The 13,581-nt window shown below is 44.5% G+C and overlaps 2 protein-coding genes across 10 annotated transcripts in view; one reads left to right on the top strand and one right to left on the bottom strand.

The window, feature by feature from the left end:
- Positions 1–13,581, top strand: part of CTNNA2 (catenin (cadherin-associated protein), alpha 2) — a 1,228,212-nt gene that overhangs the window by 853,538 nt on the left and 361,093 nt on the right. Inside the window, exon 1 of one of the 6 annotated variants that reach the window (XM_011968331.1) lies at positions 12,011–12,235. The exons of the other annotated variants lie outside the window; for them this stretch is intronic. The gene's annotated coding sequence lies outside the window, so the exon portion shown is untranslated. Of the gene's footprint in view, positions 1–12,010; positions 12,236–13,581 lie in introns of those variants that run through there. 6 annotated transcript variants of the gene reach the window in all.
- Positions 8,792–11,657, bottom strand: LRRTM1 (leucine rich repeat transmembrane neuronal 1). 4 transcript variants are annotated; one of them, XM_011968322.1, is made up of 3 exons: positions 11,070–11,640; positions 10,920–10,937; positions 8,792–10,802 (listed from the first exon to the last, which is right to left on the bottom strand). In XM_011968322.1, exon 3 carries the CDS (start codon positions 10,741–10,743, stop codon positions 9,175–9,177), a length of 1,569 nt encoding a protein of 522 aa, XP_011823712.1. In that variant the 5' UTR covers positions 10,744–10,802; positions 10,920–10,937; positions 11,070–11,640; the 3' UTR covers positions 8,792–9,174. The 4 variants fall into 4 exon arrangements, with proteins under 4 accessions (XP_011823712.1, XP_011823713.1, XP_011823711.1 ...); XM_011968323.1 differs by having other exon boundaries at positions 10,920–11,005; positions 11,453–11,517; XM_011968321.1 differs by lacking the exon at positions 10,920–10,937 and having other exon boundaries at positions 11,074–11,657.

The raw sequence follows: 13,581 nt of genomic DNA, 5'->3' as shown, positions 1-13,581 counted from the left end.
TCAGTTGCAGGGAAATATAGATTTCACCATAAATGAAATCACTATGGAGCAGAGACAGTGAGGCAAAATAACAGAGTGAGTGGTTGTTCTGCAGCTGAGGGACAAATGACAGAATTGCTTTGGCCAGCTGAAGACAGATTGTTGCATTGTTCCATTAATTGTGTGTAACTTGGCTTTTCCAGACCTTTCTGTGGCAGACTAATCCAGCTAGCTCTGTGCACTGCTGAGCCATCTCACTTTTACCGAAGGCTGCCTACAATATTTCTGAGATAGAGATCCCTGCTACACATAGTTTGCAATATTGAGAGTTCTTCACTGAGGATAAATATGCTGATGGTGAACACCTAAAAATATGTGATTTTTAAAGAAGACTTTGGTTTAAGGAGGTAAAATATGACAGAAGATCCAATCTTTATCCTGGTCTTACTTTAAACCCCATAAACTGTTGACAAATCTGCTCTTATAAGTGGGTATTCACTTGTGTTGTTTCATTTAAGGGGAACAAGGTCGGATGTCCTGGCCAAATGTATGCCACCGTCTGTTTAAGTGAAATTGAAATGAAATTCCAGCATTAGAGTGATTTCCTTTGGTTATTTCCCCCAAAAATCCTTGTTTAAGTTGCAAAAATCCCCGGAGTAGAATTATCACCATTCCACCGATCAGTGTCCTACTAGGATTTAGTGTTTACATTCTTGGAAGAGCTGGTGGCAAATCTATGGATGCAGTAGACTCAGTGAGAAGGGAATATTTTAGTGTTGGGGTATTTGGAAAGAATTGATGCCTATTTGGCTGTCTCCTGGGTGTCATGGAGTCTCCTATGGCAAAGAAAAGAGTGTCAGGCTTGGGAATGGGGTGGAGACACAGAAGGGCAGTGGTGACACTATAATGTCAAACTTTGTAACTGCAAGACTTCAGTTGCAGGAGGTGTAGGAGCCTGTGTGCAATGGGTTTTCCAAGAATCCTCCTAAAGGAGTTATTGATTTGTATATTTTGAGCAGGACTAGCTTTACCTTATAATGACACAACCAATTAGAGAAGGAAAGGAAGGTGGTAGAGGAGGAAAGACCCAGAATTTAGAAGAGGCATTTCTCAGTGCCAGCCCAGCAGTAACAATGACCTTGGGCAAGCTACTGAAACTTTTCAGATTGAGTCTTCTTGTCTTAAAAATGGGACAAGTTTTTGTCTGCCTTCTGAAATTATTGGGAGAATAAAAACAAATATAAGAATAATTCTAAACAGCACTTTGTAAACTATAGAGTGCTCAGAGACTAATTCTGAGTACACCGATGCTTGCAAGTCTTTCTTCTATCAGTGCCACCAGATGGAGTCAATGGCAGGCATGTGGGAACGTGACTCCCTTCTCCCTGCCATGTAGCCCATGTAACCTGACCCCATGGAGCCTAGGCACCAGCCCACCATGTATTTTTAAAGAGCTGCAGTCAGACTTTTGGATGTTGTAGATTGCTAAGTTGTCCATGCTGTGGGTAGGCAACCCGCTAGCTCAGTGCTTCTCAGCCTTGGCTGAACTTTGGAATCACCTGGGAAGCTTAAAAATAATAATAATAATAATAATAAATAATAATAATAATAATAATAATTCTCCTCACCAAGGCCACATCCCAGAACAGTTAACTCACAATCTCTTGAGGGTGGGGCCCAGGAGTCAGTATTTATTGAGGCTCCAAGTGGTTCCAGTGTGCAGCCAGGGTTGACAAGCACTCTGCTAGCTGAGCAATAGAGAAATAAGATGCAGCTAGAAAATGAATTCCTTCTTCTCATAACACAAGGGAAAATAACTTTGTGACATTACATTGAGAACAGACAAATAGCTACCCTGGTAGAACAGAATAAAGAAATGATTGAAAAGGATTGAGGAATCAGTGTAATCACAGCTACTTATGATAACTTGAGTAGCATAAAACACAGATCTTGAAACTCTCTCCTCTTCTTCTCTCTTTTTCTTTTTTCTTTCTGATTTGTTTTGTTCTCTCTTCTCTCATCTCCTTCCCCCACCTTGCCTTTTCTTCTTCTCAAACTCTCTTTCTCTCTCTTTCCCTCCCATCCCACACCCCATTTTACTAGAAAGGTCTCTCAACTCCTAATATCCATTGTGGCCATTTACAATGTAGTATGTCATGTTCAGAGTCCTGAACAATTTTTTTTAATTAATTAATTTATTTTTTTTTGTGGGTAGGGGGCTACTTCACGGCACATCCCTGTGTCTTAGGTCTCATGTGCGGGTGAGTGTGTGTGTCCTCTTTAGGATTCCCTTTCATCTCTTCCTGCACATTCTAAAAACCCAGTTTTCCCACCCACACATGCCTGAGCTTTCTCATCTTCTCATCTGTTTTCCAGCATGTCCACCTACCTCTCTGAAGCCCCTGACTCTCAGTGAATTTTTTTTAACCTATATCTGCTCATTCATATTCAGGCAAGCCTGATGAATCAGAATGTCTGGAGGAAAAGGAATTCAGGGGAATTTTAATTTTCTGGTTAAGTGACACTATCTTGAAAACCACTTTTGTTTTAAGTTTTATTGTGGGGAAACAAATAGTAAAATACAAGCCCCAAACTGGAAAGTTTCATAGGGAATACCTAGATGAATCCATCTAAAGTAGAGACAGAGACCAAGTAAGTAAGATGATTAACAGATGATCCCAGTCATATAAATAACAGTGCTATGTCTAAAGATGATGACTCCTGACTTCTAGACCCTATTTCTTCCAGAGCAGTTACTTGACCTGCCCTGCAGAAATGTTCTGATTAACCAGAACCAGTCAAATGTGAATTATATTCTTTTAAGTGAATTATCCAGTTCCTTATAATTTCATCTACCCATGAACCTCACTCATCTGTGTTGCCTGTGTGTCCCCAGATGGATTTCAGTTTGCAATTCTTGTATCTCTAGACTATCCTGTTTCTAAGGACTGAGATCATTTCCCTAAATGTGTCCACCCTACCCACTAGACTGAGCACACTGACTTTTTTCTAGCTTATTTTATTTATTTTTTTTTTTTAGTTTGTAAAAAATTTATTGTGGGTACATAGTAGATGCATAAATTTATGGGGTACACGAGATATTTTGATAGAGGCATGCAATGTGTAATAATTACATCATGGAAAATGAGATATCTATCCCCTCAAGCATTTATTTTTTAGTACACTGATTTTTTAAATAGAGGTTCATCACCACCTCACATACATTACAGTTTTGGTTGGGGAGGAAGAAGGCACAGGCTGGTGGATTGGATTTGTTCAGACTGCAGAACCCCTCCTGGAAGGAATATCAAGTTTCTCATTTTCCTTCTTGTTAATTAAATCTCCACTGTTAACTTGATTTTTTTTTTCCTGTTTCCTAAATGAGGTATTGCTAAAGAAAAAGTGGGTCAATTGAGGGTTCTGACTAGTTTTGTCCTAGTTAATTTAAGTTTTGCCATATGTTCTTTGAGAAGCATGTGTTAACTATAGGCCCTTTTGCTGATTATCAACGAACCTAACAGCTATTAATTTAGATTTCCAGTTACCTGGCAAGAGAAAGACTTAAAGGGAATAAGTCTAGGTAAATCTAAAGCTAACCCAGAAGTAAGACCACTCCATGCAAAACTGAAGCACAGCATGATGCTTTAGACAGCACCATTACTTTCCATCGTGAAGCAGCAATGTCAGCTTCAGCACTCTTGACATTTTAGGTCAAATAATTATTTGATGTAGGGGATGTCCTTCGCTTGTAGGATGTTTCACAGTATCCATACTTCTGCCCACTGGATACCAGTAGCACCACCTCACCCATGCATAAAAATGTAAAATGTCTCCAGACACAAACAAGTAAATGTCCACTGGGTGGCAAATTTGCCCCTGGTTGAGAACCATTACCATAGACACATGATCCATTTAATCACGAAGGAAGAAATGCAGATAAATCCCTGACAATAACATATGGATGTCTATACTTTACTCTCTCTGAATCTAAAATCCTATTTTAAGGGGTTGGACTGAATGTACTGGCCATTTCTTCTCCTGGAACCCTGGAGAAGTCTCCTCTATTGGCAGAGTCCTGCGTTGCCCTATTACCAGTGACCAGAGCAAACAAGTCATGGTCAGAATTCCTGGATTTCAGCATTGTGCCCATGGCATTCAACAAGAATGTGTTGAGCATGTGTCCTGTTCCTAGTCTAATTCTAGGCTCTTTGTTATGTGCAGGGGTGGAGGGGCAACCATTCAAGGAATAAAGAAACAGGGTGTAGTGAAAAGGCCACCAAGTCAATCAGCACATCACAGTGCTTCCAATCACTAGCTGGGTGACTTTGCACAACATACCTGACCTCTGTAAGCCTCAAGTTCTTCATGTGAAGATAAGGTTGCTGGCACCTCCCTCACTTATTGTGATCTAGATAAAGGCACCGTACTAGTGACTGCTCAGTAAATTGTATTTCTCCATCTCATTTATATCTTTGTCTAAACTGTAAGAATGCAATAGCCAGTCCCTTTACTTGGAGTAAAAAAGCAAAGGTCTTCAGAAATTGTGTCCAGTTGAGCAAGGCCAGGAGATGGTGCCCAATCAGAAGTAAGAATTTTGCCTCCTGAATCCCAGAAAAGAAAAAAAAAAAATCAGAGTAGAGCATTCTTTAGTGGAAAAATATATTTCTTAACCCTGAGGTGGAAAATACTCTCAAAAAATATATTCCCATTTGCTGGCTCTTCCCACTAGACAGCAGGTTACACTCTGCTGTGGCATAAGGAGCCCAGAAGTTCCCTAGCCTGCAAAGCATCTACCTACTCATTAATGCCTGAAAATACCATCAGCCATATCAGTCCTTTATATCTTAACTGTCACTTATTTTATGAGATCCTCTCCTGAATAAAAGTTTGATTATGAAGAAGAAAGTATTAGGGTAATTAGTGCTAGAAGGTAGTTACATAATGTGGTCACCTGCCTGCACGTGTGTGTGTGTGTGTGTATGGTTATATATGTATGTGTGTGTGGTTATATGTGGTTTTATACATATATATGTATATACACACACATATGTGTGTGTGCATGTTTGTGTGTGTGCTGTTATATATACAGAGATAGACTGAGAGGTAGGAGTGTGTGTATATATTTCAGAAGCCTATTTAATGGTCATATGCTAGCTAATTCCTTTTTATTTGACATTCTGTCAATGGCAGATCCAAATCAACCAACATCACCACTCATCTAGAGGAGATGATTGATGTTTGACTAGCCTGAAACATTATGATACTTTTGCTCCAAAACAGATATAATTTCTGGTTCTTTGATAATTTTCTCTGTGAGAGGGGTATGTGATGATGTTTCTTTTACCATCTCATGTGATCCATCAATGCCCTCTTCTACTGGGCCATGTCAGATAGACTAAGCATCAAACTTGCTGACAAGTCGACTAAAATAAGCCAGAAACACAAGTGGCCCCTAATCCTACCAGAGATCTGTGTGTACTTGCTTGGAAAACTTGGGAGGAATAACAAGTGGCATTTGCCCCTCTGATTGCTTACACACACTCATAAATGTGTTGTTGATGCTAAATCATACCAAATGTCTGCCTTCTTGAAAGCAGAGAGAAAAGGCAGGGCACTCTTATACTTTGATAAGTTCAGAAGAATATTTTTACATTGTTTAGAAAATTATTTCCTTTTACTGGAATAACCTTTTCTTTGTGATGGCAACTTTGTAGTCTTGGGAGTATGGGCTGCATTGCGGGTAGGTGGTCTCAACTATTAATAGCAAGGCTACGAACTGAGCATAGCGACTGCCTTTTTTTTCTGAATACAGCAAAGGACAGGTCTCATTTAATCTGCTGCCTCTGGTCCAACCTTAAAAATCTACTAGGGCTAAGACTGATGTGAGAGTGTCATTTGTCATGTGAAAAGACTTTTTTTCTATATAAATATTCGAAAACCCTCAATATCACTGCTGAACTTTAATCAGCTGGGAAGGTACTGCAAATGGAGGGTCAATCCATCACAATGCTCAGGATGAGACGTGAATTGTGGCCTAAAGTTCTTTTCAGATAGCACAGGATAATGAGATTAGCACCCTCTGTGGGAAGAATAAAAAAAGGTGCTACACCTTTAAAAATCAGACTCTCTTTTAAATGCTTAGTAGTTTGCTTAGAGGGGTCAGAGCAAGTTTCTCGAAGCTTAAAGATTAATTAATTTGAGAAAGAATAGATTTCAAATGTTACAAAACCTTAGTTAAAACTACCACTTTCCCTTATTCCTGCCTTTTCCCCTTCCCCCTCCCCCCACCAATCTCCAGAGCTAGAGTCACAGGGACATGAAATGATGTGAGCTAAATTCCTGTTTGTGTAGACAACATTTGTTTGCCTACAAAGACACACAACACAGAAACATACAGACACACACACAAAGTAAGAACATAGCTTTCTATGGTCATCATTTGCTCTTAAGCTCCCAGATTGCAGATTCCTCTTTCCAATGGTTCTTCATGAAATATGCATAGATTTAAGATCTTCTACATATATGATATTTAATCATGGGCAGGGTGGGTGGAGTAGCATAAAACAAAGCACGATTATTCTCTCTCTTTCTTATGGCCACCTTGAAACAAGAAGAGTGAAAGATAAAAATGTCTTGGCAATAGGAGAGAAACTACAGTTTCCAATATTCAGATTTCTAGAGGGTAGGAGGGGACTTGTGGTTCTGATGCTTGCCAGGAAGGTTTTGCTTCTGAAAGCTTTCCCTATAAGCACACCCACACAGCTCTTTATTGCACCAAGCCAGAGCAGCTTTGGGCGCTGGATTCCTGTAGCCTTCCTATGAGATGGTTAAGTTCACGGAATCCAAGGAGCCCTCCTTCAGTTGCTACAATTTTTTTTTTTTTTTTCTAAAAAAGGTATGCTGTCTTCTAGAGGAGGTCGCTTTAGTAGGGTTTTAGGTAAGGCACATACCTGAGAGAATCTTTTTCCTGCTACCCCTGCTCTCGGAGTGGTATGCTATTTAGAAAGGCAAACCCAAATGATTATGCTTAAATTCAAAACCCCCTCCTCAAAGTTATCAAACAAAGCACCTCTCTTCTAGAACACTAACAATCTGAATGGGTGTCATGTGCATGATGTGTGTCATAATGTCATGTTTTAATTATAAATAAAGCAAGATGAAGTTTCCTGGTCAGGAAAAATGAGCTGGGGTGTTGGGGTGTGTGTGTGTGTGTGTGTGTGTGTGTGTGTAAGAAGCTGTCTCCCAGGGCTTAACATCTTAAAAGACATTTGCAAAATATTTATCTTGAAAGAGACTCTTAGAAACAATATTTTTAGGCATACTGGTTTCTCCATAGGTAGAAGAGAAACCTACCACCAACCCTTAGTTTAAGGAAACCTTCTGGTGATACCATTCTGCATTTCAAAAAGCTGATTTTGCCTCCTAAGATTGGTAGCTGGAGACATTTGCGTTTTGGGGGATGGTAGTGTGTGGTTCCTCATCCCCCCATCCCTCTTCCTGCTATTTGGACTTCTCTCTCAAAAAAAAAAAAAAAAGGAAAAATAAAAACAGAAAGATGTAAGTCTTTAGTGTCAGAGAGGGAAAAGAAAGACTTAGGGATGTGGGCTGCACTGGTTCAGCATCTGTCATCCATCACAGTTTATTTCAATCATACATTTGCTTAAATTATCATCTGATGAAGGAGCCCTCCATCCAATGCACACAGCTTTCCCCTTCCCTTCTCTGTACCCACCAATTGCCACTACCACCACTTCCTCACTCTTTAGTTGAATAGAAACTGAAATCTCAATGATGGACCTGGAAACCTATGAGGGATGAGAAGGAGCAATCATCAATCCCAACACAGAAAAAAGAAAAAAGAAAGAAATAGGGAAAGCAAGCATTACACAAAAGGGCAATCTGAGAAGAGGCAGCTTTTCTGTCCTGGTTTAACAAATTATTCCTATCTCAGAAATATGCAAACACAGGATCAGATGATTATCTTCTCCCACTCTCCCCACCCCATCACTGCTCTGTCACCTCTGCCCCTAAAGTCTCTTGCTACAAGTCATTACCCTGCAGGCATTCATCCTGAGGTAGGCTTTTCTCCTCGTTCCCCATAGAAACTAGGAATGTGCTGTCACTGTCTGGGAACCTAAGCGTGCTGCAGTCTTAGCACTGTGCTCCAGAAGCACAGCTTTCAGCCCTAAATATCAGGATTCTGCCTCCTTCCCCTCAGCCAGACCAAAGAGAGCAGTGAGCTGAGGGGCTCCCTTTAACAGGGGGTACAAAAAGGGCACAAATGCTACTATGTCGGGTGAATCAAAGACTCAGGAGAATTAAGAACAGGTGGCATTTGGGGATGAGATTTTGAGTTGACTTGAAAGATGGTTACATTTTGAGTTGATTTGAAAGATGGTTACATTAAGTGCAAAAATGTTTCGTGTTCCTAGGACAAACTGTCTGGCATTGCCTTTTAAAAGCCATTTGCAATGCTCTCTGCTTTAAAGGCTGAGCAAGGATGCCCAGTCCTCAGTCCACCTCTCACTTGCTTGAAGGTGGTTAGATTGCACTGTCCTTGCCCCAATAATATAAAGGGTCTTGCTGTTTTTCTTTTTCCAGTCCTTACTCATGTGGAGTAAATTAACATAAGTCATTAATCTGATAAGCTTTGTTGGCCCTTCTTTAAAATTTCAAAATGAATCTGACTACTTTGCTCCTGGAATTTCCTTCTGGCCCCTGCACAACTCCCCTCGCCACCCCACAAGGAAATTTTAACTGTTGCTTTTCTTGTAACACAAGTAACAATTCATTTAGGTTACACCAGTCTGTAAAAACTGTAAATGCTATTTTATTTTAAACATTTTAGTTTACAAAAAAAAAAAAAAAAAATCAATGATTGGTACCTTTTTTACACTCTCAGATTCCTGAATATGGGCAGATCTTCAAAGGGAGGAAGGAGTTTCTCATATGAAATTTAAGATAGACTGTCCTGAAGGTTGTGGGGTGGGGATTTTTTTTGTTGTGTTTTAATTCGTTTTTGTTTTTAAGACACAATAAAGCTAAAATGTCAAGTCTCTGGGAGAGATCCCCTTAAAGTTTCAGTCAAGGAGCATATCAGAGCACAGACAAGGAGACCCCAGCCTGGTGCCCGCCGGCCCATCCCGGCTGCCCAGGCGTATTTGGTAGCGCATGGGTTGAGAGCCACTGGGACAATCACACCTCGCATTCCCTGGCGGGCTGCTGGTGGCAGGTACACGAGCCATACTCGTTGATGATCACCAGGGCTCCCTCAATGTGGTTCGGTTTGTAATCAACGTAGTATTCCTGGGCAGACATGGCAGCCATCTGATGCATGGTCTGTTTCTGCTTTTGCTTCCTGCGCTGCGTGACAAAGCACTGTCTGAGCTGCCTGAGGCTGGCTGGGAAACACTTCCAGGACACGTAGAGCACCAGGACCACGATGAGGAAGGAGAAGATGAGGGCCATGGTGCCCGTGACCACCTTGTGGATCTGCACGGCATTCTCGGCGTGCTCGCCGCCGGGGAGAGCCACGGTGGCAGGCTCGAATGTGCCGTCGTGCTGCCCCTCCCCGCCATCCGCGAGCGTGGTGGCCGAGCTGGCAGGGGGCCCCAGATCACTCCGGTTGGTGACGGCCGAGAGCAGGTGGCCGCTGGTGGGCTCGGCCCCATCCTCGCACAGGTGGAAGGCGTACACGGCATCCAGGACGTCCTCGCCCTGTGCGTACTCCGGGCTGGCGCACTGCAAGTTGCCATCGTAGCGCCCCTGGAAGTTGCTGAGCCACGAGGCTAGGGCACACACGTTGCGCCCGCAGTCCCACAGGTTACCGGCCAGGGTGATGCTTGTCAGGGACTTCCAAGAGTTGAGGATCCGGGGCTCGATGTAGGTGAGGCGGTTGGAGTCCAGCTGCAGGGACTGCAGGTGCGGCACGGTCTCGAACACATGGGGCTCCATGTACTCGATCTCGTTGCCCGACAAGTCCATTTTCTCCAGGTTCCAAACCCAGTCCAGCGAGCTGACCACAATGGCCACCTTGTTCCTCCGCAGGCAGAGCGAGTGCAGGGAGATGAGGCGCGGGAAGTGGGCGAAGTTCACCTTGACCAAGTCGTTGTGCTCGAGGTGCAGCTCGGTGAGCTTAAATAAGCCGGCGAAAGAGTTGCGCGCCAGACTCTTGAGCTGATTGTATCCGATGTCGAGAAACTTGAGGCTGCGGCAGTCCTGGAAGATGCGCACGGGCACAAACTGGATGGCGTTGGCCCGCATATGCAGCGTGGTGAGCTTCCGCAGCCCGTGGAAGAGGTCGGGCGCGAGTGCCTGCAGCTTGTTGTACGAGAGGTCCACGCTGCGCAGGTTGGGCATGGGCCGGAAGGTGGTGTTGGGCAGCTGGGTGATCTGGTTGGAACTCAGCGTGAGTTCCTTAACTCGGCGCAGTTTCTGAAAGGCGTCCCCCTGCACCGAGCAGATGTGATTGTGATCCAGATAGAGCCACGTGAGCTGCATTAACCCCGTGAACTGGCCGGCGCGCAGCTCCGAGAGGCTGTTGTAGCGCAGGGACAAGCCCAGCAGGCCGGACAGGTTGTGGGGCGCCTCGGTGAGGTTGAGCGCCTCGCAGTACAGCAGCCGCCCCTCGCACCGGCACAGCTGCGGGCACCCGCTGGGGGCGGCGGGCAGCATCTGAAAGCAGGCCCCCAGCAGACACAAGACCACCCCCGAGGGCCTCCTCAGCAGCCAGTATAGACAGAGACCGAGCAGCAGGAAATCCATTAGCGAGAATCTTTCCAGAGAGACTGGAGAATGTCCATTGGAAGCGCTCGGTCAGAAATCTACATCATATTTTATTCCGAGGGAGGGGGAGCGGGGGAGGAGGAGAAAAGGGCAAAAAATCAAATAAATACATAGAAATAAAGAAGGACCCCCCTCCCCAAAAACCACACGTTCACCTCTAAGCATGCAGAAAGCTGGGCAGCATAGAAAGTTCACAGCCACGGAAAGATCAAAGAGATGGTGATTTGGTCCATGTTAGATGCTGCAGCAAAGAAAAGGGAGGAAAAAAAATCTTCGGGAAAGAATTTAATTAAAAAGTGTCTTACCCACCCTTTTCCAGAGAGTGACAACCTCCATTCAGCTGCTCCCTTTGTGTGCAGGCTAATTATATGCAGGGCGAGAGAAGACCCCTCTGTGTTTCCGAGGCAGCCCCGGTCCGCGGCCGGCGGATCTGGCAGGCGCACAATGTCTCACTTTGCTGCTCGGCTTGGGGCTGCAAGGGCGGCCGGCGAGGCGGGGAGGCGACTTCTAGGACCCGCAAGTTTCCCAACTACGTGCCGGAGCCCGGGCTTCGCCTTCCTGCCGCCTTCCTTTCCCTCTGCAGTTCGGACTGTGACGTTGTGGGGGGAAAAAACTCCAAACTCGGGGCTCGCGACTCCCCAGGATTTGACAGTCTGGTTAATGTCCGTCATTGGAAACGACCACTGACCGGCGCCACCTTTTACTCCGCGGAGACAGCCTGCCATTCGCGTCCCGGGCAGCTGCAGAGAGCGGGCTCGCTCATGCTTTGCGGGCGGCGGGCGGCGGGGAGGTGCGGGCGGCGTCGCGGGAAGCGGCGAGCGGCGCCCGGGCTCCTTCTCTCCACCAGGCAGTGTGAGGCGCGAGCTTGCACAGGCACCTACTGCTCACTGAGTGTCGTAAGCTGCTCACGATTGTGCGTCTTCCCCGAGCACCTCAGACATGGGCAGATTGAAAAGGGGTGGGCATAAAACCAACATTTTACCGAACCACTAAAGTAATATATGTTCTTTGATGAAATGGAAAACACTTTAAGCTTTTTTGTCCATATTTCAAAAAAAAAAAAAAAAAAGGAGGGGGGAGGGAGGTGGCGATAGGGGTAGCATCATCCACGACAAGATATTTCCAAGTGGGAAGAAACTGAAATATTCTGTGCTCTCCCCGTTCCCTTTTGGGGATATATTCTTTTCTCCTTTAAAACTGTCTACGTGTAAGAGATACGTAGGAATCTGCAAAGACATCAACATTTGGACCTTTGCTTTAGAAAAGCAACTTGAGAGAAGACAGAGGAAGGCAATGATTTGGGGCTTGGCTAAGATTTTTTGTCTCTCCCCCCACCCCCCGCCTTGCGGGTACTGGAATTCTGCAGTCAGCCAGCCCTTTTTTGAGGTGGAAGGGGGAAATACTTTCCAAACCCACCTAGTTTGGGAAGCCATCCCAGTCCCGGTGGTGTGAGATCCGGTGTGGCAAAAAGGTATGTCTGTGTACAGGGAGACTTGACTGAGATCCCTCCGGGGCTTCATCAGGCTCCATAGATACATATGGGGTACAGGGTGGATTAAAGAACGATTCTGCTGTCTGACATGGGGAGGACTAACCCTGACTTGTGCTGTTCATGGTGATTGCTGGGCCCTGCAGTGCACTCTACTCCAGGAGAGTGTGAATGTGTAGGGATGTGGTAGTTTAAGCCATAATGAAGCCTACCCGTCTCCATACACACATCCCTAATTAAGCTTTGAGACTGCACTGAATTGTGCCACTTTTTCCTCTAAATATGACGAGAAGCCTTTGCCTCATTATTTCTATTCACAATCATTTATAGATAGGAGTCCTTACAATGAGCTCCCCGCACCCCCCCCTCCCCCCGCACACACACACCTTGTGCCAACTGGTCTGGAGAGGGTCTGCCCTGGGGAGAGTCAGTTGGTCATCTGTTTAAACAAAATCCTCCAAGATGACTGAGAAAGCCTGCGGGAAGTGAGTGTGGGTAAGCCTTCCTTCTTGACAAAGATGCCCAGGGAGATGGTAAGGAGAGTCAAATGTGAGTCTCCAGCTCCGCTCTTTGAATTCCTATCGTTTCTGCCTCTAAGGAACTCAAAATCAGTAGGCATTATGTGTAGTGGCACTTACTTTGATAGGAATGAGGGTGGATTACCAGAGCCAGGGTAGATAGAATGGACAAGTAACTGGATTGGTCCTTAGCATCTAAGCTGAAGAGACCAACCAATGGAATCAAAGTCACCAAAGACTGGTGGTACTTTTCAGGAAAAGTCATATGAACAGGGGCATGAATCATTCCATTTTGTATTCATCTGAGCTCTGCCCTGGTCATTCATCTCTGAGATGTATCATTTAATTGGAAGGAACACAAATCTGAAATGTCCTAGACATCACATGCTGTCTTAGGAGTTAGAAGAGACATTAGAAAATCAAACCCCTTAATTTTGCACGTGACGAAACTGAGGCCAAGAGACATCATGGTTTATCCAAGGTCATACAGCTTGCAACTGGCACAGATGGTTTTCTTTCTTTGGTTTGTTCGTTCTTTCTTTCTCTCTCTCTCTCTCTCTTTCTTTCTTTTTCTTTCTTTTCTCTCTCTCTCTTTTTCTTAATTTTCCATTCTTGATGATTGCCTCTCTGTCACTCTTGCTGCCTACCTAACTCTGGATCAGGCATTTGCAGGTTTTATCCTGGCACCTCCAAGGTGCTGTGCAACACTTTAACAGACAGACAAACAAATTCACCATCAAGTGGTTTCACCTCTAGCCAAGACAATTATTCCTGACAGCAGGCCAGCTGATGGAGCCATAAACTCTAAAG

Source organism: Mandrillus leucophaeus, unplaced genomic scaffold, assembly GCF_000951045.1.
Source record: "Mandrillus leucophaeus isolate KB7577 unplaced genomic scaffold, Mleu.le_1.0 Scaffold84, whole genome shotgun sequence".
Taxonomy (NCBI): domain Eukaryota; kingdom Metazoa; phylum Chordata; class Mammalia; order Primates; family Cercopithecidae; genus Mandrillus; species Mandrillus leucophaeus.
The sequence above is the reverse complement of the archived record's forward strand: the minus strand, read 5'-3'. Positions and strand labels throughout refer to the sequence as shown.

Excerpts from the sequence above, each read along its gene's own strand:
- LRRTM1 (XM_011968321.1), bottom strand. The coding sequence starts at position 10,743 with ATGGATTTCCTGCTGCTCGGTCTCTGTCTATACTGGCTGCTGAGGAGG.